This window comes from Amborella trichopoda, chromosome 4 (assembly GCF_054954075.1).
Source record: "Amborella trichopoda isolate Santa Cruz 75 chromosome 4, AtrichopodaSantaCruz75HAP2 v2.0, whole genome shotgun sequence".
NCBI classification, from domain to species: Eukaryota; Viridiplantae; Streptophyta; class Magnoliopsida; order Amborellales; family Amborellaceae; genus Amborella; species Amborella trichopoda.
In genome coordinates, this window is record NC_142339.1 from 28,587,362 (window position 1) to 28,614,285 (window position 26,924).

A 26,924-nucleotide genomic window follows, 5' to 3' on the forward strand; every position below is an offset into this window, starting at 1 on the left:
TGAGATAACTTGACCAAAATACCCTTGAAAAGTTTCAAGGGTATTTTGATCAATTATTTTTTTACGAATTATTTTTTTATATTTTTATTAGGTGCGCCTCACTAAGATGTACAAAAAATTTAAATTTTATATCATTTTTATTTGTAATAAAAAATAAAAAATAAAGCATTACTAGATAATCGTGACCGTACGATGAACTTTGGATGGTGATGAGGGTAGGCGAAATCACTGTTCATTTTAGCCCATAGTCATTGGGAAAACTTTTCCTATATATATATATATATATATAGCAATGATTTCATGCAACGGTTGTATCATAGTACAATGCAACGACACTTCTAGAAAACAATGTTTGTGGTATATGTGTGACCCCAAATTTTGGGCACACACTCTTCATCACAATAATCAATCCCCAAAAAAAAAATTTCAATTTGAACCCTAAATATAGTCAAAATGAGTCCCATCCAAAAACAAATCTAGACTATTCATTTGATGAATTTCAAGATGTTAGCCTTTATAAACTCAAAATCATTTTTTTCTAATAAAGTCATCTGAAAAAATTGGAAATGAAAAAATTCTTCTAAGGCCTTAATCTAAGCATCTCACCAAAATGAACAGCCTATGTTAATTGGGCTAAAAAAATACTTTCTAGGTTGTGTTTTCAAATTTTTCTTTTTTGTGATTGTTCATTAGAATGAAAAGAGTGTATATTTCAAAATTTGGATCAAACAAATGCACATAACATGGTTTTTTAAGGTTATTGCATCATATTACTATACAACCATTGCATGAAATCATTTTGCCCATATATATATATATAGGGAGTGGATTCAATATGCCTACTAGCTGATCGCTATAGTAAACGCCAATGGCTCAAATTGAATCTGGGCAGATCTGATGGTCACAACCTCTTTTCGTGTTTGAATTTTAATTTTTTTTTTCTCATTAAGGCGCGCCTAATAAAAATATACAAAAAAAAAACAAATAGGTAAAAAAATAACCAAAATACCCCTGAAACTTTGGTTTGGTCAATTGTTTTCATGTAAAATTTTTTTTTATATTTTTCAAAGATTCATCTATTTTTTATATATACACACTCCAAATTTCATATCATTCCAATTTGTAGAAAAACAATTAAAATTCAAACACTACTGAACATCTAGGATCGTCAGATCAGCCTAGATTCAATCTGGGCCGTTGGCATTTACTATAGCAATACGCCATTGGGCTGACAGAATCTTTTCATATATATATATATATATATATATATATATATATATATATATATATATATATATATATATATATATATATATATATATATATATATATATATATATATATATATAATAATCTAAACTTCACAACCCCTCAAATTACAAAGGTCAAAGATATAGAGAGTCGTGAATGGTGGATTTACTAATTTTAAAGTCTATATTTTTAAAAAAATTATTTTTTTTGTCATATCTTCATTATTAAGTAATGACAATTTTTGTAAATATTACTACAAGACAAATAGTATTTTTGTCATCTTCATAAATGATAAAGTTGAATTTTTTACTAAAAGATAAAGGCAATTTACAAATAAAATTTCAATACACTAACTTCCAAAATGTCATTGTACTCTTATAAAAATTTGAAATTTGTCCTTGCTTAATAGTTAAGTTGCCTATTAAAATAATTTTTTAAACAAAAAATAATCATCTTTTTAATAAATACACCTATCACAACCCCTTCTAACTTTAACCTTTGTATTTTGAGGGGTTGTTAACTCTAGACAAACCCCATATATATAGGGAAAAGTTTATATAAGGTTGCAACCTTAAAATGTAGAATCACATATGCACCTAAAAAATCCATCGAAAATGTTGTTTTAATGTTGAAAAAATTGTCTAATCGATCATCTCGGCATCCAGATGCATGATATATGAAAAAAAAAAGTTTTTTTAGTCTCGGAAATAGTGCATCTTGCAACACATTATCTAGACCATCCATTTTTAAGATTTTCATATATTTATAGATCTACTTGATTTTAACCATTTTTTAAATTTAAAAATTTTCTGATTAGTTATGAAAAAAAATTTTAAGATAATACTAAAAATATTTTACAACAAAATAACATATTATGATAAATTCTAAGGTGCGCCTTAATTGGATTGTTTAAGGTTGCAACCTTATAGAAACCGCACCCATATATATATATATATATATATATATATATATATATATATATATATTGAAAAAAGCTAAGGTTATTCCACTATCTAACAGCTACATGAATCTGAAGCGATCAGACGATCACGACCTTATTTCATAATATGATTTTAGTATTTTTTTCTACAAATCCAAATCACATAAAAATTTAGGTATCTATTCTTATCATCAAGACACACCTAATAAAAGTATTAATAAAATAATTCACAAAACATAAATTCATCAAAATACCCCTTAAACTTTTAAGTGGTATTTTGGTCAATTTAGTTTACAAAAAAAATTATATACTTTTATTTGATGCTCCGATTTTTAAAGATTAGACTCTCAAAATTTTAAGTGATTTGGATATGTAGAAAAAAATTAAAATATAAATACAACATGTAATCGTGACCATTGGATCGACCCATATTCAATCTGAGTCATCGGGGTTTGTAAAGTTAACAAGGGGACTATCCTCAGCTTCCCTCGCCCCCCCCCCCCCCCCCCCCCCCCCCCCCCTTTCGACACACACACGGATATATATATACATATATATATAGTGATTTTATGCTACTATCATTTTAATATAGTGAACCACCATTCTATAAAACCATGTGAGTGGCATTTGTATGACCCCAAAAATTGCACACACCCTCTCTTTATCCCAATAATTAATCTTTAAAAAAAAATCAATTTGCACTTTAAAGATGGTCAAAATGAGTCACCTCCCAAAATGAATCATGACCATCCATTCGATGAATTTCATAATCTAGCCTTTACGAACTCAAAATTATTTTTTCTTTTTCTAACATTATGCATATGATGATGGTTAAGGCATCTAAAAAATTTAGAAAAGTAAAAAAAATCTTTCTAAGCCCTAGATCTAAGCATATTTATAATATGAAAGGCATATATTAATTGGGCTAAAAATATACCTTTTAGGTTGCTCTCTTAAATTTTTGTTTTTTTTAATTATTAATTGAAATGAAAATACTGTATATTTAAAAATTCCAGTCATATAAATGGCCCAAATATAGCTTCTGAATGTAGTTTGAAATGGAGACTGACCAGGTTCTGGCATTTATCTACTGGGCGATAGGCGATGGGAGACTAACTAAATTAGGACATGCTAAATGGCTTGGAGATTATCCACTTAAGTTGATGTTCCGTGATGTATATCCACTCTATACGTTCTCTATATGAGGTTCCCTTTAGGGATCGCTATATTGAGATTCGCCCAAGAAGCTGTGGAGATATAAAGCACCCAGTAGGGTAAAATCTTTTTTGTGGCTGCTTGGCTTTGAATGCCTCCTCACTGTTGACCGGTTCCACAATATGGGACTGATCCTGCCCGGCGTATGTTTAATGTTCAAGGCTACTGAGGAAAACATCGACCACTTGTTCATCCACTGCCCTTTTGCGGGCACTGTGGAATTGGTTAAGTTTGAACTCAAACTAGATTACTTTTGCGGGCACTGTGGAATTGGCTAAGCTTGATCTCAAACTAGATTACCCCGTGCCTGGAGGGGACTTCTAACCTGCTACAACAGTTCTAGTACTTCCCTTTTCATCCTTGGGCATTAACTTGTGAAGGATTAGCTGTAGCTGCGTCTCTTTGGAACTTGTAGAAAGAGAGAATCTTAGAACTTTTAAAGGCTGAGTTCGTGATTTCCCAACTTTATCCATTGCTATCAATAGAACCATCATATTGTGGACTTTTGTGTCCTTACCTGTCCTTTCCGTCCCCAAGGAGCTCTTCTTCTCTTCTCCCAGAGCTGTTGTTTTTTAAAAAGAGGCATGCATGCCTCGCATGCTCCTAGGTTAGGCCTCCTGAAGGCAGGCTAAGGCTCAACTTCAATGGGAGTGTTCATCACAGTATGGGCGGTTATAGGGGTCTTCTTCGACACCACACTGGTGCCACTTTGTGGTTTTATTCCCGGAGGATACATTTCTACGAAGTCAATGAGGCAGAACTTTGGGTGCTCAAGATGGGAGTGGCACGTATAGCCCCAACATATGTTAAAAGTTATTATTGAATGTGACTCATCGAATGTCATGAAATGGTGTTTAAGGTCTAATTCTATGCTGTGGAACCGAGTGTTATTATGGATAAAATCATTCTAGGTCTGGCATCCTAGGATGTAGTATTTGCTCATGTCCGACCGGGTTTCAATTCGGATGCTGATCGTCTAGCCTCTCTTGCGACTTCTCCGTATCAAGCTGTCCCTCCTTCCTTCTCTTCTTCGATCGTCAGCTTTTCTTTTCTTCGTGTTCTTATCTTTTTGTGTTTTCCTTGTATTGATTCATTATCTTAATGAAAAAAGCATGCTTACTCAATAAAAAGAATATAGTTTCATTATATTACTATACAACTGTAGCAGAATCATTCCCAAATATATACAAGAATATAGTTTCATTATATTACTATACAACCGTAGCAGTATAGACACACACAGCTGCGTGTGGAAAACCCTACTGCATGCCTCTCACACTGGCCTATGTACTCTCTTTGTAAAAACCCTTAGGCTCTCACTCTGGCGTATTTATCCTCTTTTTAAAAACCCTGAGGCTCGGTATGTGGACCTCAATAACCCCCTTTGCAAAATTAGATGAGCACTCGCTGCCCAAAACTTTGTCTAAGCAGGCTGGCCCGAATGTTTCATGCTAAATTGTAAACACCTTGACCTCCATCAACCCAGATGCCGAATTCCCAATTGCAGCATTTCAGTTTTTTCAGCCCAGCACACGTTGGAGAGAAAGGATAACCCGCCTAAAATTCTAAAGCGGCGGCTTTGAACAACCCCAGCCAACGGCAAATCAAAAACACACCATACTTCTAATTAAACCAATCCGCGCCAATCAGCACCTTGTCGAAAATCATCCCAGTTCCCCTTCACAACCATTCCAAGAACTACCTTTTACTGGGTACGCATTCAAGCACTATCAATCACTTTAGAAAGAATAAAAAATCTTTTTAAATTCATTTCAGACCAATTAGAAGTTTTAATTGACAAAGATCCACATTAAGCCTCAATTCACATTTTCCTCAAACCCAGGCCATTGTTAGCATGAAGAAGAACATGAATCACTAGATTTATACCCCAAGAAAACCCTTTCTACAGGAGAAACACAGAATTATGACAAAGATTAGACGGCTTAAACAACATATTACTACAATTTTTTGCCACTGCTAGGTAATAACTACAGAACAAGAACAACGAGAATGCATTCTTTTTAGTTAAAAAAGAACCCCCTGGAAGCATTGATGCAAACCCAAATTAAACCATAAATCTACATTATGCTTGAATCCCAACCACAATGACTTGGGGAATCAAATTAACAGCACCCTTATCCAAAGCATTGTATGTTACTTATATATTTTCCCGAGTAGAGTGGCTGCATTTTGTTCATCCCCTGGTGTTTCCGATTTTTGTTAGGACCCTCGTCTACAGAGCATACAACAGGAGGAGAGAGCTATGGTTTATCTGCAAAGAGACTTCAGCACTGGACTAGGAAACAAACGAGCAACCTGATGAGAACAGGATATGGGTTCTACATTTTCTGGTTAGGAGGAGGATGTTCTTCAAACCATCAGCAGACCACTTGCTTAAAATTGACTACATGTGGTTAAGCCTTCACAGTGTTTTAAGCCCCTGAGTTTAACAAGCTGATGTATTTCCAATGCCATGCAGAGGGCCCAAATGGTAGGCAGTGGGCTCTATATTACATGAGCGACCTATTATTGTTTTATCTTTTGCAATACCTTATCAGCAGGATGGATCCATGTGATGTAACTTGGAAGTCATTTCCCTGTCCAGGATTCTCTGCACGCTTTCCCCAGTGGCACTGTTCTTTATCATATAGACAACACGGTTGATAGCCTAATAAAACTAGAGGCCCTTTGTCGAAAATGCAAACTTTCAAATTTGCTCCAAGGATAAAAATAGAATGAGGCAATGGTCTGTTTTATGCCATATTCCGCAACTCCTTCGCTATTCCATTAGCTATCATTCAATCAAACCCATTGAAACACAAAAAATAAGTTACAAAAAAAGAAAAAAGTCATTCAAACAAACAAAATACAAATTGGAACCAAAGTCCCCATTCGAAGTGCCAACAATCACATCGCTCATTTAGGCGAACTTTACTTCAACATAGTGAATACCCAATAAGTAATCTGGGTATTTCATAAACCAATTTTGTGCAACCCGACATTTTTAACCTCCTATCCTTACAGAGGTGGTACATGTGTAAGTCTATACAGAGTGTACCATGCATACCTAGCTCCTCCAAATGGCATAGCAGGCTAATGAAAATTTCAAAATACAAAGTGTGGCCCCGTTGATATATTCAGATGCAACGGAAATAGAAATATAATCCCAATTCAAGAGAGGTTGTTCTGTTTCCATAACAAAAGCATGAACAAATCCAATATCCCTAACTAGAGAAGCGGTTTGCCTAAGTACGGCGTTCATTGCTCCCAAACGCAAGATCTTGCATGATATCCGAGCATTAGGACTGAGGATATTTGGAAAGCCCTACAAGTAAATCACAGCATCAAGAATTAGAAGCCAATAAGCAAGACCATGAAGGAGAAGTGCGATAATTCCGGCAAGTAACATAAGTTGAATTTAACAAGTTCAAAAAAAAAAAAAAAGGAAAAAAATCCCCTCTGAAGTAGATTTAATATATTTTATTGCCTGAACTGAGAATGAAGAATAGCGGGCATATTTGTTTTCCCTTCTCATATTCCTATTTTCTGGGAGGTGGGAGTATTTGGATCCAAACATAATAATTGAAATGAAAAAACTCCATGCCTAGACAACAATAAATAGTCATTTGAAAGGCTGGTAATGTATATAGTTATGTGAATGATGAAAAAGCAGGAAAATTTTGCAGAACGAACAGGTTATTAATATTGCATCCCAGCAGCCAGTGCAGCAAAGTAAATAGAATAGAAGAAAGAATCATGAATAACTAAAACAGCCTTGAGAAACTGCAATGCAGTGTCCAGAATACTAAGTTATTAAGTTATATCGTAGCTTGCGGGATTCATAAATTTGGAAGAGACACTTGACAAGCTATGATCTCACAGCCTCAGATAGCGTGAAAATATAACGAAGCCATGAGTATTCATCAAACAAAGAACAATAAAGTGTTAGAAATAATACTTTTTACAAAACAAAGCACAGTTAGAATTTTAGAATAGAAGAAAAGCTTCGTACAAATAAACAACAAAAACCCCAAAAGTAGGGAGGTTGCTTTACAACAGAAGGAACCCACTCCAATGTGTACTTTCATGTTAAGCAAGCATCTTTTTAAACAAGTGCATAACCTTGTAACTAGTGTTTCTAAAAGCCCTAGGCGGCACCTATGCGGTCGGGGCGTCCAGGCCGCCCAGTGCCTAGGCGGGTGCCTAGACGGACATTTTGAGCGTCCTAGTAGAATTTTTTTTTTTTTGGGTTTTTTCTCTCTAAAATAGCCTCTAATGGGTTTTAGGTTTCAAATGAACCTACAACCCACAGTTCTGCCCCTTTAGTATTAAAAAAATGACTCAAAAATACCCCGCATTTCCACCCTTGGGTGGGGTGCAGACCCTGGGCGGCCGCCTAGGCGGGTCAGGCAGGCGCCCAAGGATATCGGCCTAAGCGACCACCCAGGCGCTAGGCGGTCCTCTTTTTGAAAGAGTGCTTCTAACCACTTGATTTCTTTGCATAGATAGCAAATGATATCACCATTGCATCATAGGACACACAACTTTGCACTCCAAATGCTTAGTTCTTATGAGAACCAATTGTTTTCATAAGTACTTTGCAGTAGCTTCATTGCAACAAAATAAAGAGGAAAATCCCGTAAGAAAGAGAATTCAAACAGCAAGAAGGTTTCTATATTAATAAATAAATAAATAAGCAGCAATGGGGAAAAGCATGACATTATCTTAATACTAATGTAGAGCTTTTAATTAAAAGGAAAATCAGTAAAATGCTTCTCTTAACCTTGCCATGAAATTTACAAATACATGCTCAATCAACATGCAGCTTGTAAATTTCAGATTTGAGATCATATATTGGATAGAAGCATCTAGGAGCATGTTGGAAAAGCAATAAATTTTCCATGAGGAATTGCCTAATGGCAGCATCAATTTCTGGAGCAGTAAGAGCACCTAAGCGCAAAGCTCCTGCTAATGTTAAGTTCACTTCAGATTCCGCTTCATGTGCTGGCAAATTTAAGCGCTTTAGCCAATTCAGGGGAAGTCTTAAACGTTTTCTTTTTTCTTTTTCTTTTTTTCCCTAATTAAAAGCTCAACACATATTCAGTAAATATTCAAAAAACAAAAAAATATATAATATTTTAAAGAAAGGTTAAGAAACTAAAAAACTGGTTTTTTTTTTCTATTTAATAGAAAATCCCTACATTTCCACCGCAATTTTGTATTACGTTTGGTGTATTAAATTTATTTCTATTTAATAGAAAATCCCTACATTTCCACTGCACTTTTGTATTGTGCGGGGTGTGCATTACATTTATACAAAATCTCAAACAACAAATTTTATTTTCAAAAAATAAACTATATTTCTTGATTTTTTAAAGACAAATCCGTAGTTACCAAAATCCTCACCCAAGGTCGCGATTCCAAATTGGAATCCCAATTTTGCGATTCTGACAAGGAATCTTCATGGGATCCATTTCCGTTGAGTCAGAAATATCCATTCCTTATTTTAGGAATCTCGATTCCAACACTTATAAAACATTGTTTCTAATATTTATTGATTCTTGTTATGGAAATTGTTGAATCTCGATTCTACATATGTTGAATCTAAATTCCATGTATAATGATACTATCTTTGAAATTAGAATCATGAACTATAAAATAAATGATTTAGAACCTATGAGAAGCATCAAATCAGAAACTTGATTCCAAAGATATCAAAATCTCGATTCCATTTGAGTAGTTCCAAATAAAACAGAAACTCAATTCTAAAGAGGACAGGATCTCAATTCTATATATGTAGGGATCTCAATTCCATTTGGGTCGAACTACGATTCCTATAAAGTAGGAATCTTGTTTCCCACAATTCCCCTTGTACAGATGTTGATTCTGCCAACATAATCTTTTGGCCAGCCAAGATTCTGCAGTTTTGATTAATAAATTCAGAATCTCAGGTATTCCCAACAACTATGAATTAATATACTTAAAAGAAAGAGAGACAGAGAGAGAGAAAGATTAACATAGAACCCCCATAAACTAGGCTTCTCTCTTAACTCATTGAAGCCGAAACTTTTTGAAATTCGATACTAGAAGGCATTTTCTTATGAGGAGAAAACTCAGTAATGGAAGGGTAAGAAAATGGACGTTAACAAATGAAACAATAAAAGAAGTGCTCAAATTCCCAGGAGAAAATAAGAAGAAGATAGACATCGCTCTATGGTTTTTAAATGACTTGGGTTTAGCATGGAGCCCAAAGCCAAAGGCTTCTACATTTTCGACCAAAGTTAAGCAAATCAAAAAACACTAGTTCCTACAACTATAATCATAATAGACTCGTAATATTCTAGCCATCTTAGCTATTATGATTATGAGTGATCAACATAAAAGATGTCAATGAATCAAAAAAAAAAAAAAAAACAAGCATTAAAGGTAACCCTTCATATCAAAAGAACTAGTATCCACAAAGAGTAAAATACCCCAAAAGAAAAGAAAAACTAGAAAAAATTAATGATGGGAAAATTACTAAATTACATTTTATTTTCTCAATTCTCTAAAGGTACCCTCCAACTACCATGATGCAATTAGCATTAGCCTTTTCATTTAGTGGTTGGATTTATTACGTAGGTAATAAGGTTATTTAGATCTTTGAATTTTGTAGAGATTTTAGGGGCATTTAGGTCATTTAGAATTTTAGATATTTAGGTATTGTGTCTTTTTTATTGTAGATAATTTTAGGGTTTAGGGTAATTAATCTTTTGTTTATAAATATATGAGGTATCATAACGAAAACGGCAGAAAGAGAGAGAAGAGAGAGAGAGAGAGAAGAACAACTGATTTTTAGGTTTTCTAAAAAGATTTTTTGGAGTGTACTCCATTGTAGATCCAAAGAGGCTATATATATTCTTTCAAACTTTAATGTTTTTCATTACTTTTTTCTTTCTCCATCTTCCCAAAGTCAAGCAGTATCAAATCCTTGAGATTGAGATGGTACAACATGACACCGTAAAAAATCTATTGCTCCATTCTTCAAGAGATGGATCAAATACTTGAGAGTCCAAAAGGATGTGGAAGAAATCTAATGCAACAAATGGTACAGCTACTCAGCATATTAATGCAACAAATGGAACAAGAATATGAAGAAGAGAGATTCAACCTCCAATCCAAGCATAGAACAAACACCACAGCAAGCTTCGGAAGTTTAACTGGTCATAAGGTATGAAATACAAGTTTTGGAGGCGGAAGAGATTATGGAATAGAAGATGATGTTCCAAGATTACATTGCTTCATTGTTGTATCCCAACTTGGTCAGATTAAGTTTAACAATCGATTGTTCACAAGGGAAAGGGCGAATATTTCTATTTGCAAAGAAGTGGAAAAATCAATGATAAAATTTTTTCAAACTCATTAAGCTCAAGGATGAGCATCTCCAAACCCCAGACAACAAATGTAGTTAGGGTTTGCTTTTTCTTTGAGGTTAAAGTTTTTTATTGTACTTAGTCATTTGCCTACCTTTTCTCTTCTTTTCAAGAGAAGAAGAATCGATTTTTGGTCTCGTGAAAACAATTTCTAGGGTGGACTAGAGAGGGGATATAACTTCTAACCTTTTTATTTTTTTGGTTTGTTTTATTTTATTTGTCCCTCACCTCCTTTAGAAACCAAGGTATTTCGCTAGGTATTACAAGGTTGATACCTGAAATAAACAGTGGGAGACTGGATATAACTTCTCACCTTTTTATTTTTTTGGTTTGTTTTATTTTATTTTTCCCTCTTAACTACATCACATCAACATCACCTCCTTTTGAAACCAAGGTATTTTGCTAGATATTACAAGGTCGATACCTGAAATAAACATTGCCACCATGAACAATTCATGGTTCACAACTAGAAAAAAGATGTGGCTACATGGGATATATATCAAGCGATCAGCAAGGGGCACAAAAGTAATGTCATTCTTAACCCAATTTATGGATCATTATTAGCTTCAGGTAACACAACAATGATGATCAATCTAAAAAACAAACCCAACCTACAATTTATAGGTCACCTCTCAATGTATAGGTCGCAACTGATTTCTTAGCTATTGCTGAGAGACATAGAATCCCATTTATTTTAACAAAGAAACCTAACTTTAAAATATTTTCTAGAACACCCCAGAAGGCCATAGATTTCCCCATATTTCACTGGTTCCTCCAAAGCGTCACCATAGAACCAATCATTCATCTCTGCCACCTACTTTCCCAATTGTACAATTAAAACCCCCTCCAAAGGAACCAAGGGGGGCCTGATAAATAGAAATTCTTCCAGACAAAAAATGATGAAAGCAATGAAAGTGGAGGGAGACAATGAAACCAAGAATTTAGTAGTGGACAGAGAATAGCAGTCCAAAATGGCCTATTCCACTACAACTCCGGATCAGCTAGAAGAAGAAGAGCCTACATTAAAAGCAAATACCAGTTATTTGTTATTATGAGGCCTACATTAATTCAAGTTTCAAATGGATAAAGATAGTTGAACTGGCGGCTTCACTGGACAGCTTATGCTGAAAAGCAAATTTCTTCAATTGAGAAACAATCTAAGGAACATTGAAAAATCTTAATCTGGTGGTGGAAAATTGTTGGTATATTCCAAGGAATAAACAGAGAACCCTACATGACTAGAGTCTGGACATACCTGAGATTAGGGCTTCTGCCCAATGGCTCCTTAAAACTGATTTTCCAGCCAATAGTTAGAAGGTGGACATTATGTCCTAATGACTTGCCTTGGCTGGGATAAGGACAAATGGTCCTCATATTTTTATAGTTAAACATGGAAAGGAAGTTACCTATAGCCAAGAGGAGGATAGTCTTAGGACCTTAACTGTTTAGTTGCAGTCTAACAGAGACCTTGGGTAAGGCATTGAGATACCTTAGCTTAAACACGCTACATGCAAACACTCCCGGTAACCAAGACTTTAGAACAATAAAAAAACACATTTTTCCTTGTTTAAAATGCAACTTCCATTACACATGGTTCATGAGTAATTGGGAAGTAATTTGGACCTGCAGCCACCTTAGAGATGCAAGATTTTATTATTTGTTTAGGCTTCTACCTTACTCTGAAAACATTAACGGAATTTAGAGGCCTTCTTCTTCTCTCATAGGTAAATCTAGCTTAGATAATGATGAAGTTGTAAAGTTATCTTAGCTTTCCAATGAGTGGTCATCGCCCAAATCGGAATTAGGGGCAAAACTTTACGGTCTAGAGGGTTGCATGCAATTGCAGATTCTCTGCTCCAACCAGAGCAGTCCACCTGTTTATAACAGCAAATAATCACTTAACTCTCAAATAGGAGGTTTCTACCATGGTGGGAGCTTCCCAGCGGAGCCATCTGCCTGTTTGAAAGCACAGATAAGAGGTTTTTTCCGTAAATAGGCTGGTTTCACCACGATGGGAGCTCCACAAAGAGTGGTTGGAACTAAGAGGTTGTTTGTTTGTATGAATAAGTGCAAATCCCACCAAGATGAAGCCTTTTCGGGTAATTTTCTCGAGAATTTCCACTTGCCACCAGTGATACATTGTCTTGTAGAGACCATAGTCGTTGGGATTGGGAATGGTACCGGGATCCGGATACGGGTCGGGTTCGGAATCGGGAGCGAGGGATCGTGAAATGCTAGAAGATCCTATGGTTGGGAAAACCGACCGTTACAATGCACATATTAGGGATCGAGATTCCAACCTTTTGGGGATCTTGATCCCGACCTTTTGGGATCCTGATCCCAACTTTTTGGGGATCTTGTTACCAACCTTAAAGTGTATGATAATCAAAGATTATGTATATCTTTAAAGTAGGGATCCCATTATTTATAGCAAGCAAGCAATATATGTGTTGCTAGTTGGCTATAAACAAAAAAAATCATTAGTTTTGTTGTTGTCTTAGTCTTTAAGGTTGGGATCGAGATCCTTAACAACAAGTATCGGGATCCTTTTCTGTGGGGTATGAGATTCCAAACTTTAAAATTCAAGATCCCTTAGAGATCCATTCCGGGAATCGAGATTCTAGAAGGGACCAAAGTAAGTGATACAGGCAACCATGTTAGAGACTCTCATCTTCCAACTATAAAAAAGAGTATCAACCTAGATAAGTACAATTTTGCACATATGTCGACCCCCACCACTAAAGAATCCTATTGGTGCAACCAAAAGGCAGTTTAGACCCCCAACTCAAAAGTACTTGAGTTCCTTCCCTGTTTGGTCCTCAAAAAAAGAAAAGATATATGTTCAAGAATTGGTCATCCCACTAAACGAAATACATAATTGCTATGATAACAAGAGGCACTATAGCAGTGCGGTGACTCCATTTACAGCTGACGGACTTAGGCCAAGAAGGATTGTATTGGCCTACGCTGGAAACACTCATTCACCATATACAATAGAAAAAGTATTGACCTTAAATACAGATAGGCTCTGCTTTGAACCTCCCTCCGTGCGGGCTTCAACCCTAGAAGGATGTAAGGCTGTTGTCCAATGGCACATACTGCAGGTTTGTCACTCTAAAACTCGGAACTGCTGTCTGCATTACTGTCCTCCAGGCAGTAAAATGAGGGAAATTGGGTGAGCTCATTCTTGATGATAGCATACCAGATCTTAGTAAAATTTTATATACTGAAATTATTTTGAGTCAAGTTTATGGATGCAAATTTCAGCTCAAAACAATATGTATTTTGTGAGATACTTATGAATAAGTGAGCGCTGTCATTGTGTAACTGCAATTTTTAGAAATCTTAAAAAGAAATTACAAGAAAGGAAAACAAGATGATCTATTTATCTATCTATCTATATACCTCTCAAAATGCAGAAGGTTAGAATGGGTTGCATAAGGTGGATGTACTTTCTCGGCCATTTGGCTAAGAACAATTGAAGGGTGGATTTAACAAACTTCTTGTTGCGTTTTACTAATAAGTTGTTTTTTACGGTTAACTTGGTAATTCAATAAGCCCATACCTACAACTATCACTAAAATAAAAGGGCTTCTTTTATCTGAATGGACATAGACGAAATTTACAATTAAGGAGATGGGTATTTGTATTAAGAAGCTCTAGGACAATTTGAAATTTTAAGAACATTTCTAATGCATACGTACTTAATAAATAGGCTACCAAAAACATGGATGAAATTTCGAGAAGGACATAAATGTAATTTTAAATTGCTTTTAAAGTCCAATCATCATTCAAAAAGTCAAAAGAATCTTTTTTAATTTAAAAATGAGTTTTTGAGGTATTTTGAAAAAACCAAAATACTATTTCTGACATACATGAAATATTTATGGTCAAAAGTCATTTGTGAACATGTAAGAGCATTTTTTGGTAAAACTTTTTAGAGTATTAAATTCTAAGTACACCATTACATATAGAGATATATATAGGAAAAGTCTTAAAAATGCCTACAGGTGGAAATGAATAGTGTTTCGCCCCGCCACGAACTTGCTATGTCCATGGCGGTTTATTAAACGGACGGCACAATCTTCGTGACGGTTCCACGTGAAATTTTTACCGTCACAGACCTAGCATGTCCGTGACAATACCACCACGGACATGCTAGGTCCATAGCGGCCGTTTTATCCACGCCAACTGATTTTTTTGGATGGTGATGAGCCTATAGGCGAAATCACTGTAGCATTTCACCTATAGGTGTTGCGTGGTCTCTTCCATATATATATATATAGATAGGGATAATCTAAACTTCACAACCTTTCAAATTACAAAGGTTCGTGATAGAGATAGTTGTGAAGGGTAGATTTATTAATTTTGTAGTCTATTTTTTAAAAAAAAGTTACTTGTGTGAGGCAATTTTATAAATATTACTACAAGACAGGGTACTTTTGTCATCTCCATAAAGGGTAAAGTTGAAATATTAGCTAAAAGACGAGCACCCTACAAATAAAGTTCCAGGATACTAACTTCCAAAATGCCATTGTATTTTTGTGAAAATTTTCAAATTTTCCCTTGCTTAATGGTAAAGTTACCTATTTAAATAATTTTTTAATAAAAAAATAATCACTGTTTTGATAAATACACCCATCACAACCCCTTCTAACTTGAACCATTGTATTTTGAGGGGTTGTTAACTCTAAACAAACCCATATATATATATATATATATATATATATATATAGATGGGAAAAGTTTATATAGAGCCAAGGCTCTAAACAATCAAATAAGAGCCAACCTCAAAAATTTCACTAGAAGAGGTTATTTTGATGCCCAAATATCCTCAAATTGATCATCTCGACATCAAGATGCATGGACATGAGAAAAAAATGGATTTCAAGTTTTGGAAATAGTGTATTTTGTAATGCATTTTTTTACAGTCAATTTTCAAGATTTTCAAGTTTTTATAGATCGGTCTATCCATACTATTTTTTAAATTTTAAACTTTGTAAATACAAATGAAAATACATTTTAAGGCTATTACAAAAATTTCAAGGATTGAAACCACATTTCTCAACACTATTTGAAGGTAGGCTCTAATTTGATTGTTTAGAGCCTAGGCTCTATACAAACCGCACCCTATTTATATATACACAAATTCTTGTGTGTTATGTTTAGACAACGGTGTTACAGGCAATGTTACATAAATACCCCTCTAAAAACCACTCTAATGCACTTTCAAGGGGTATTTTTGTCAAATATAATGAGGCCCTATTCAATCAAATTGCGGTTTGAAGTTTAAAACCTAACACACTCTCTTTCCGGCTAAATCATAGCCACATAAAAACAACAGAATTTTCTTGTGTACAATGCTGTAAGAGATCTCTCACTCTCTCTCCCCCTCCCCCCCCCCCCCCCCCCCCCCCTCTTCCCGCATTTTCCCCCCAAGTCCCCACACCAATCACACCCCTTGCCCATCTCCCTCTCTCTCTCTGCACAGCCCCAATCTTGGTGAGTGAAACAAGAGCTACAACAGATGAGAGAGAGCATTTGTACATACGGCAAAGAAAATTAATTGGGCAAATAACCATCTACTTTGCTCCATCGAGTTGATGCAAGACGATTTCATGCTTGGATGCCAAAATATGTTTGCTGTATTGATGAAACCACATCACTGAAGAACAATGATGCCTTGAGATTATAATCATTCCATGTAAGTTGCATTTGTCGATGTTAATAGACCCATAACAATTGGAAAAGCAAATGGTTTTCACAGATGAAAGAACAGGTATGGAGAGGACCAATTTGGACACCAATTTGGGCCATTCCAGAGATATGGCAAAGGTGAGGAAGGATAGGGGGAAGAGAGGGGTTGGGGGCTACAAATCGAGATGCGTGAGAGATCTGTAACAGGGGTTTTCTAAGGGACCTTAATTTGCAGCATCATAAACAGGGCCAAACGAGCAGCAACTCTTTGGTCCAGCTACTGTTGTTGGGTTGTTTGCATCTCTTTTTGCTACAAAGAGAGAGAGAGAGAGAGGAGATCGGTGGATGAAGAAGACAACAGAGACGAAGGTAGAGAAAGAAACTGAGAAGATGGGCAAAGATAGTTTTAGAGAGGGGGAAGTGTTTTAGAGAGAGGGAGAGAGTGTGTTTAGAGAGAGAGGGGGTGAGAGAGTTTTATGAAGAGAGTTAGGATTTGTGTTCTAGAGAGAGAGGGAGAGAGTTTTATAGAGAAAGTAAGCAGATGGATGAGTCATCATCATCATCAGAGCTTTTAACCAACTATTTGGGGTCGGCTATACGAATCCTAATCTGCTATTCTTCTCTATCAAGCGCCATACCCTCAGTGAGGCCATAAGTCCTCATACTTTTCACTACTTCCAACACGGCCTACCCCTTGCCCTTTTCGAGCCTTCTACTTCAACCAACTCGCTTGTACTAAGTTGCTGCTGCACATGACCAATCCACCTAAGTTTACTTTCTTTCATCTTATCACCGATTAGAGCCACACCTAAGTTCTCTCAAATGCATTTCAAATTTTATCCCTTCTTGTCTTGCTACTCATCCATCTCAGCTACACTCATCCTATGGATATGTTGTTTCTTGACCGCCCAACATGGATGACTGTGGAACCAAAAATGAATACAAAAAGTTCAAGCCAAAAATGAAATCATGAAAAATGACATAAATACCCTTTTTCTCTTTATAAACAGAAGAAATCTGGCGGCCTAGATTGAAGCTCACATAAATGAAAGAAAAGCATTAAGTGTCAAAAAAAAATATTCCTAAAGAGAGTAGTTGTCAATGGAACCCAAAATTTGCACACAAGCATGCCATACCTACGTAGTCCAAACATAAAAAGAAATAAAAAAAGATATCGAAAAAACTGTGGACCAAAACGTGCCTGCCATTTTTGGTGAATGTAGGTTGTCTAGATCGCTTGCTCGCCTTCAATCTAGGACGTCTCGCTTGCACTGTTCTATTGATGGGGCAGCTCACAGAATTTGTATCTTAGAACCGTGGATGTTTAAAGCCATGGCTCAAATCTCACCAAAAACTTTTCCTCCATCATAGTAAAAGCATCACAGTGATCATCTCAGCCTTGATAACTATATATCTAAGAAATTTAAAAAATAGATTTCAAGCCTTGCAAATAGTGTATCTTGTAACACGTTATCTGGACTGTCCATTTTCAAGTGCGTTCATAACAAGGGGCACAGATGTACCATTTATGGAGCTTCAAGTTTCATAATCGAGGGCAGATATGATTTTTAGGCTATCTTCAGGACTTTCAATGCTAGAATTGCTTTTTCCAGCAGAATTTTGAGGGTTGACTCTACATTTTATTGTAAAGTGTATGCCTTCGGATAATGTCACCCTACAAACATACATACACAAATGTGCGCATGTGCATGTAACTTTTAAATTCCTCATCCCTCTCTTCCTTTGCAAATTTCCTAAAATCTCTCTTTTTCCTCTCTAAACACAATCAATCCCAGATCCCAAAATAAAATTAATAAACTACAGAAAAGAAAAAGTAGGATCTAAAGAATTAGAAGATTTTTAGCATATCCAAAATAATAATTTATTTTTCTATAGAAGCACATTTCATATTATTGAAAAGACTACATGGAAGTCTATGAAGTTAAAATAGGTTTTCCTATCTAACTAGGAATTCATGTCCTACAAAATAGTCTATGTCATAAAAAATTAGAATATATTGGAACTTAAGAAATAAAATAAATAGGAAATTTTCTTAAATATTCTATACATTTTAAGAATTAAAAATACTCCAAAGTTTTTATATTTTACGTTAAGTTCCCTTTTTTACATTAGATATTTTCCCCCCAAGTACCCCTCATCTGGCACTTCAAGTGCCGAACCACTTCTTTTTAGTTTAAATCATGTTCTTGGGTTCTCTTTTTTCCTACAAGTCTATCTAGCAATTTAGGTGTCGAACCTGAAGCCAATTCAGCACTTCAAGTACCGAACCGACTTCTATTTTTTGCCACAAGTCGGTGCCGCACTTAAAAGTGTTGAATCAACTTAAACATTTTGTGGATTTTGCCTGAAACATCAAGAAATGGTACACAAGGCCCACTTTATGTGTTTGTGCTCCTCCATTACCTGACCACTTTAAGGTTAAGCATATTTGTTTCATATTATTTCAATTGATCATATACTTTATCTTAAAATTGAAAAAGGATATTGGCCAACACCCACGTTTCATTTCCACATAGTATCCCCATTGCAAATTAATGAGATGTCTTATATATCATCTGGTCCGAAACTTCTCTCTCATATTTAATTGAGGAAGTATTTACATCAGGCCAAGGCCTAATAAAAATCACTTGAAATATCTTCGGCTTAGCATATCAACTGGCAAACTGTTTTTTTTTTTTGTGTGTGTTTAACTCACATTCTCGGTTTTCATTTTTGATAGGCCTCGTTCGGTGCTTGAAGAGTCTTTTTGCCTAAAGGAAGTTAGCCACTTGGCACTTGAAGTGCCAAAGTAACTTCTAGCAAGAACGAGAACCCGGATTTAAGCTTAAAAAAAAAGTGGTGGTTACTAAAGAAGTGCCAAACATGGAGGATTTCGCAGAAGAGATTTTCTTTTGTTTTTTTTTTGGACGGGGGGTGGGGGTGGGGGTGGTGTGGAATCTGACAAATAAAATGACCTCACCAAAAAATAAAAAAATTAATTCAGGGTTTAATTCCAAAAAACAAATAGGATATTTACGTAAATTTCATAAATAAATTATATAGAAAATTAGAAATTAAATAAACTATGAATGACATGGAAGTTAAAGAAAATATATGAAATCTATATTAATTTCATTTAAATGAAATATTAAAACAAAATTTTTCATCTATTTTCACCGCTAAGAATTGTGCAAGGCATTTACCATTACCTTGTGCGTCTGTAGATAGAGATATAAAAAGATTCTTCACTATTGATTGTCAAAGTATTTCAACAGCAGAGCAACAAGAAACATGGGAATTGATGAATCCGTCATTTCAAATGAGAAGATTATGGAAGAGTTAGAAGGCATCAAAAGAGGATAGTTGTTTTGAGAAAATAGAACCTTCAACCAAAGAGCATTCGTGCAAGCACCCTTAAAGGATATTGAAGGCATTTCCCAAGGAGACCTAGGACTATCCGAGGGAAAACGCTCGGTTCTAAGTTCTGACGCCCCATTTGGGTCTGTTGGTGTCTGAGATGTCATTGACGCGAGATGCCCAAGGATACACATGGTTACTATGCACCTGGTCTCTTATAGCAGAAGGTGATTGCTAAACGTGCAGAGAGGCGGGAGAAGCGACAGAAACTACAGCTATGGAGGATTGCAGAAGTATACTATAGGCCTATGGACATATCTTATTTGGTACTGTGTGATTATGGGATGCAAGTGCCATGCAAACTGCCCAGCTAGAACAAGGGGTATTAGCATAGATCAGCAACAACCATTTGGAAAATACTCTATATAAGATTCTTTGCTCGTGATTTTCACAGTATTAGCACAGCAACGAGAACCGGGAAGTGAAGAATCCCTTGTTTCACATGAGCAGACAAGGGAAGAGTGAGGGGGCATCCAAAGAGGATAATTGTTTTGAGAAACTAGAATCTTCAACATGAGCATTAGTACAAGCACCCTTAAAAGGATATTGAAGCCAGTTCCCAAGGAAACCTAGGACAATCCGAGGTAAAAGGCTGAACACTAATGCCCCACGTGGGTCTGCAGGTGTCTGAGATGTCGCTGACACAAGATCAAGAGCATCGCTGACAAGAATACAGATGGTCACAAACTCAGAATGCACCTGGACCCTTATAGCAGAAGTTGATTGCTGGACATGTAGTTAGGCAGGAGCGGCAACTGTAATTATAGGATGAAAATTCCATGCTAATTGCCCAGCTCGAACAAGGGCCATTCGATCGGCACCGACTGTTGGAAGATACTCTTCGCTTGTGATTTTCAAAGTTACAACAGCAGAGCAACAAGAAACATGGGAATTGAAGAATCCATCAATTCAGATGAGCAGATTAGGAAAGAGTTAGGGGGCATCAAAAAAGGATAGTTGCTTTGAGAAAACAGAACCTTCATCCAAAGAGAATTGGTGCCAGCACCCTTAAAGGATATTGAAGCCAGCTCCCAGAGACCTAGTACTATCTGAAGTAAAAGACTCAGTTCCAACGCCCCAACAGGGTCTGCGGGTGTCCGAGATGTCATTGACGAGATATGAAGAGCATCCCTGACGAGGGTACACATGGCACTGTGCACCTGGCCTCTTATAGCAGAGGGTGGGGGTGGACGTGTAGTTACGTGGGAACTGCAACAGAAACTACAGCTATGGAAGATTGCAGAAGTATAGTTCTATGGACATATCTTCTTTCGTAATATGTGATTATGGGATAAAAGTTCCATGCTAATTGCCCAGCTAGAACAAGGAGCATTAGATCAGAATAAACCATTGGAATATCTTTCCTTCAATATATTTGCAAATTGTAAGTCACGCATCCATCATAACTCATTGTATTTGCTATCATTTCTACTTTTTGGAACCTGCATATCAATAGATATCATTGCTAGACACTAACAAAAGACTAGGAAGATACGCAATCTGGAAGAAAGTAAATCATAAGGAAAAGAACATTGAAAACCCATGGAGTAGAACCTTTTAAGATCACAAATGTTATATTTCTGCCATTCTGAAGAACCCTTTCACATTATTCACATTCTAAATGGCTCCAAACATGTGATGTTGACTGATGTCCCATGCCAAATCAAGCTATGAATTGAACCATTATAAAGGGAGAAAACAGGAGAATACCACTTGATCATATAATAGGCATGCTTATTGGTATGTCTTCCAAAGACAGATAAATTGGATCAGCATCACCCGGATCCCCCTGGAAGAAAAGAAGAAAAAATTGAATGGTCATAAAACAGCTGCAAATGTTGAACTACAAAAAAAATGACAAAATTGACAATAGCATTCTTCACATTGTAACACAAATACTGTAAGAAGATTGGTGAGGCATGAGATTAAAAAAGCCAGTCCTAACACAGTTTGAGAGGGTAATGTCATTAGAGGCTTAAATTAGGTCATTAGAAAGGGAAATGTCAATTAGAGGGCTTAAATTAGGTCCTTAGAAAGGGGAATGTCAATTAGAGGGCTTAAATTAGGTCATTAGAAAGGGAAATGTCAATTAGAGGGCTCAAATTATCTTACAAAATCAATTAAGGACTCAAGAGATACCATTTATAATCGCATATTTACATTTTAGTTTTCATTTCATAGAGGTAACCCCACAAAAAAACAGTTCAAACATTCCCCAATTACCCCTGTTCAGGGACCCTGGTTGTTTAGGGTTAGCAATACAAAACCAAGGTATTTCTGTCATTTCTAGTTCCTCGTTCTCAACCCTAAACAACCAGCAAGTTTAACAAAAAAAAAACCTAAACAACCAGCAGTATTTTGTAATTTAGCTCGAATACTCTTGGTTGTACAGGTTTGCCAGCTTGAGCAGGGGTAATTTTGGATTTTTTTAACTTCTTTTTTTAAGTAGATACCTTTTGTTAAAATGAAACTTAGAAAGTAAACCTTGCAGTGGTAAATAGGATCTTTTGAGTGCTATATAGATAGTGAAAGATAATTTGAGCGCTTTAATGATTTTTTCCCAACTAGAACATACTACTGCCAAGGAATTACCTCTACATTCTCACAGAAAATCTCGTTCTGTAGATCACTGCTGTTAGCTTTCTTTGAGAAATTTGGCATATGGATACCAAGCAAATTACAAATCGCACGACCGTAACATCTATGAATTTTGGGAAGATCATTAGCCTCATGTGCATGATTTAAAAGGCTTCCCAAACCTGAATACACAATTCCAATCCTGTATGGACAAAACTCTCACTGTAATTAGTAAGGAATCATGAGAAGATGAGCAAATGCAATGCAGTGCAATGAGTCCACTATCATGACAGAGCACAAAGACCATTCTACATAGAGAAGATTTCACATAAGCTTCCAAAATGACTGCCATCATAATATTCACATAAGTTGATCCCAAATGAAATTTTTAATGTGTAATATGCACAAGAAAGAAACAAAGATCTCCGAAATTAACGCCAAAATCAAGCAATATGCAAAGTAAACAGAGGAAAGGGAAGCCATATCGTGTAAGAAACGTAGATACTCACTTTCGCTTTAAGCCAAGGCACACAAGGCAGCTGAGTTCAGTTGTGATATCCTTGGATTGATAAAGATTTAGCAGGACTGGGAACCTGTCAAAGAGATCTTGCAAAGCAGTATGAAATACTTCATACTCAATCAGGGAACCCTTTCCATTATCATCTGCGGGAAAGTCCTCTCTGTCAATCTTTATAGGTTCATCAATATCATTAATGCAAAGTGCACCATTGGCTTTGTACTGAACACCATTGCAGATATTCCTTATTAACAAGCCTATACACATGGATGCTTCTTGTTCGGCTTCTAGTGTGGAGCAGTGAGTAGATACATGATGATCTAGGATCATATCATCAGAGGTTTGCGCTTTCTCAGAAGCTTCAAGGATGTTCCTTTCATTCATCATAAGTTGTTCAATACCATCCCCATACTCAATATCACTAGTTGATATCATAGAACCCAATGTAGCTTTATCATCTTCAAGCTCATCTTCGGGTATTAAATTAAGATCCATGAATTTCTCTTGCTCAACCGCTTCAATCAGTTCTTCATCAAGAGATAGAGTCACCTTAGCCTGTGGAATTGTCTCTTTGGCCCTCGAATAATTCACTTCGCAGTAATCCTCAACCTCCTTTGAAACCCCATCTGAATTCCATAAACGAGGCCTCTTGGTCCTCACACTTGTATCAATACTGTGTTCGAAACTTTCCTTTTCTCCCTCTTGAATCACTGATCTGCATCTTCCATACAATGGCAATCTGGGGAGAGCATAAGGACTTCTCTCACCCTCAGTGCCACCAAAGCCAGGTGGGCCATGTCTGCTTTCCTGTTGATGTATGAAAGAAGACCTATCTGAGAATGTATGAGACCTTTTGAATCTCTCACTCTGCAAATCCAATGCCAAATCCAATTCCCCAACGTCTTCCACAGTGCTGCTTGATAGAACTCTCCGAATCTCAGGGACTTCCGTAGGACCATCACTCCTCAAATTTGTCAATGAATCGCTTGAAGAATTGTCGACGAAATCCTCTTTGAATCCACCCACTCCACTCGTGCTCCTACCTTCCTGGTCACAAACAGATGACAGAATTTGATCGGGTTTTGCATCACTCCTTAATGGCAAGGTATGAGTGGGAAGTATCTCTAGGGCGCATAAGCTAACCAGGTTGGCTTCCATGGCCTGATGATTCAGAGGAATACTTTGTTTATTATTTTCAGCATCCCCCTCTTCCCTTGATGGAGTCAGCCGCTTACCCGTTGGGGTGGTATCTTCAGACAAGAGCTCATGACCATCATGCGTATTAACAGAACTACCAGTGAGCATTGGCATACTCTTGCTTTCTCTTTCCTCCGCCCGATCAATTGAAGGTTTAGTCTCCGAGACATCATCTTTTCCCCGTGTAACAATCGGGTATGATGATTGTTCTTCCTCTTTAATCACATTGGCATCTGTGACCGATAAATCTTTTTCAGAGCTTTCCTTAGAAGCCCTATTGGCATCAGGAAATTCATAATTTTCTAGATCAGAGTCAGAATCATAACTTCTCTCCTCTGATTTAGATACCACAATTCCACCACTATCTGAAGAACCACCCCTTTTATCTGCACGGCACCTATCTTCACCCTCCACATTTGAATCCCAATTGCTATCCGAACAAGGCTCTAACCTCCCACCACTGCCATTTTCTCTACTTCGATCCCAACCAAAGTTCCTAAAACCACCTATTCTCCTCCGACCTCTCAAGTGGGATCTAGGCTCCATGACATTTCCAAGCCTGGTAAGGGCAGACACTCTGCCGTCTGGGTTATCTCGGTCTTGAACCCTAAATTCAAGGATATCTGACTTTCCACTACCATTCTGCCACTTACCACCTGTAAGCGCATTGGCAGGTAATACACCCTGGTAAACCAGGTATTCAGCTGCAAGCCTGCCAGCCTCCATGAATATATCACTCTTTCGAGGTGGAGGGTAAACTTTGGGTGGTGGACCTCTTCCAAACCCACCTCTACTCGAAACCCGAAATTCTGAATTGTAAGCTCCATGGTTACCACGCATGGAAGAAGAATTATTATTATCCAGGCCAATGCCCATGTGATTCGACCTTGCTCCACTGCCCGGGCTACGGTGCCTGGCGTGCATTTCTGTAAATGGACTGTTCTTGTGCCTCTGTTACTAAGAAAAAGCCTGACCTCAAAATCCACATCCATCCATTTCTTTCTCAAGCCCCATTACATACCGCATGAACCTCGTTGTATTTATTTCTCAAGCCCTACTACCCCTAGTACATGCAATACAAACCCTAGTAAATACAATACAAACCCCCCAAAGTTATTGTTTTTGAAACCCTGCTACATAACCTCCATGTTCTCAGCACCAATGTCATTCTTCATCTATTCAAACAGAACCTTACATCTATCTATTTGTCCAAAGAAACAAAATTCTTTCAGGCATCTTCTTAACTTTAAATGTTTTCAACTTGATGTTCCCTATACACATATTGAAATTCGAAAGCCATTAATTCCTCAGTCCCTAAATATAATTTCCATGTTCTGATAGTTGTCGTAAACTCATCAGAGGAAAGCTTAATCCCTCTCGACCCATATCCAACCCTTGTGAGACTAAATCCATGAGTTAGCCATCTTTGAAGCATCCGCTTCCTCTGGAGCTGATCCAAACTCCAATGGTAATTCCACCTCAAATCCCATCAATCAGGATTCTTCTTCGTTCAGGGATCTTAAGCTAAAAAGATGTCTAAGAATCATTCTTTTCTTCAGGGGTGCGAAGCTCAAGCAAGAAGAAAAGAGACAAACAGTAACTAAAAAATTCTAACCAAAAGCATACTCTATTTCTCTGATTTCTCCATCACTTCCGACCAATTCGGTTCAATCTGTGTACAGATCATTCGATTTTAGGGTTTCGTGTGACATGAGAAGTGACCTCCATCAAAGCTCTGAGGCAATTTTGAGCTATTTTCTCTGTTAAAGAAACGAAGGGTTGGTTGTTGGACCTTTCCTTTCCCCTAAATTTTTGACATCTCAAAGGCCCAGCTGTGCTCCCACATGAAGAGGAGCTAGCCACATATATTTATGACAAAAAGGGTGAGGCGCTAAACAATTAATGGGAGTCCCGGGTCGCACCCTGCTACTACTATGCGGGTGTGGCCGCCATCAGCCCGATGTTTCCCACAACCAAAACTATGAGGTCCCCATTTTATTTTATTTTTTTTTGGAAAAATTATAAATAACTCCAAGATTTCCTGTGCAACTTACCCCCAATAAACATTTTTACTTAATTTTTACCTCAAATTAAACTTTTCAAGCAAATCAAAAAACCCTCTAGAAAGGTGCATCAAAATACCCTCTAGACAGCATACAGTCCAGCACAAATAGGGGCAATCCGGCATTTCATTTCTCGAAAGCATATGGTTCGGCACAAAATGGGGGCGGTCCGACACTTTGCTTCTGGATAGCATGTGGTCCGGCACAAAATAAGGGTGATTCGACACTTTGGGCATGCGGTCCAGCACAAAATAGAGGCGGTCCAGCACTTTCGGCTTTTGGACAGCATGCGATCTGATACAAAATAGTGGTGGTCTGGTGCTTTGGGCATGCGGTCCATCACAAAATGGGCGGTCCGGCACTATGGACATTTTTGTAAAAAAAAATGACTTTTTTGACTCATGGGATATTTGCGAAAAAAGTTCAATTTTGGGTAAAAGTTGATAAAGAAACTTTGTTGCAGTTAGGTTGTTTAGAAAGTCTCATTTTGTGGGTCGTTTGTAATTTTCCCCTTTTTCTTCTTTTTTGGAAATGGTTAGTGGCTTTTTCAAGCGGTTAATGGAAAGGTCCACATTTATCTTGAGTAATTTACATACAGACCTTAAATAAATAGGGAAAATACGATGTGCTCCTTTTAT

General features: G+C 36.8%; 1 protein-coding gene and 1 long non-coding RNA gene across 3 annotated transcripts; one reads left to right on the forward strand and one right to left on the reverse strand.

The window, feature by feature from the left end:
* Window positions 1–6,300: 6,300 nt before the first annotated feature.
* On the reverse strand, window positions 6,301–25,959 carry LOC18421747 (uncharacterized). 2 transcript variants are annotated; one of them, XR_966414.3, is made up of 4 exons: window positions 23,019–25,959; window positions 22,525–22,711; window positions 21,487–21,721; window positions 6,301–6,731 (listed from the first exon to the last, which is right to left on the reverse strand). XR_966414.3 is itself a non-coding variant. In XM_006826552.4 (4 exons), the coding sequence occupies exons 1-3, from the start codon at window positions 25,145–25,147 to the stop codon at window positions 21,650–21,652; spliced, it is 2,388 nt and encodes a 795-aa protein (XP_006826615.1). In that variant the 5' UTR covers window positions 25,148–25,959; the 3' UTR covers window positions 6,301–6,731; window positions 21,643–21,649. The 2 variants fall into 2 exon arrangements, 1 of the variants encoding a protein (XP_006826615.1); XM_006826552.4 differs by having other exon boundaries at window positions 21,643–21,721.
* Window positions 7,641–9,823, forward strand: LOC148782393 (uncharacterized). Its single transcript, XR_016053443.1, has 2 exons — window positions 7,641–7,794; window positions 7,861–9,823. It is a non-coding gene; the product is annotated as an uncharacterized LOC148782393 (long non-coding RNA).
* Window positions 25,960–26,924: the final 965 nt, after the last annotated feature.

Bases quoted from the DNA above. Each gene is read 5' to 3' on its own strand.
- LOC18421747 (XM_006826552.4), bottom strand. From the start codon at position 25,147: ATGCACGCCAGGCACCGTAGCCCGGGCAGTGGAGCAAGGTCGAATCAC. The intron at 22,712-23,018 runs GTGAGTATCTAC...TTGTCCATACAG, and splicing joins TGCCTTGGCTTAAAGCGAAA to GATTGGAATTGTGTATTCAG. The intron at 21,722-22,524 runs GTAATTCCTTGG...CTTTTCTTCCAG, and splicing joins TTTTCTGTGAGAATGTAGAG to GGGGATCCGGGTGATGCTGA.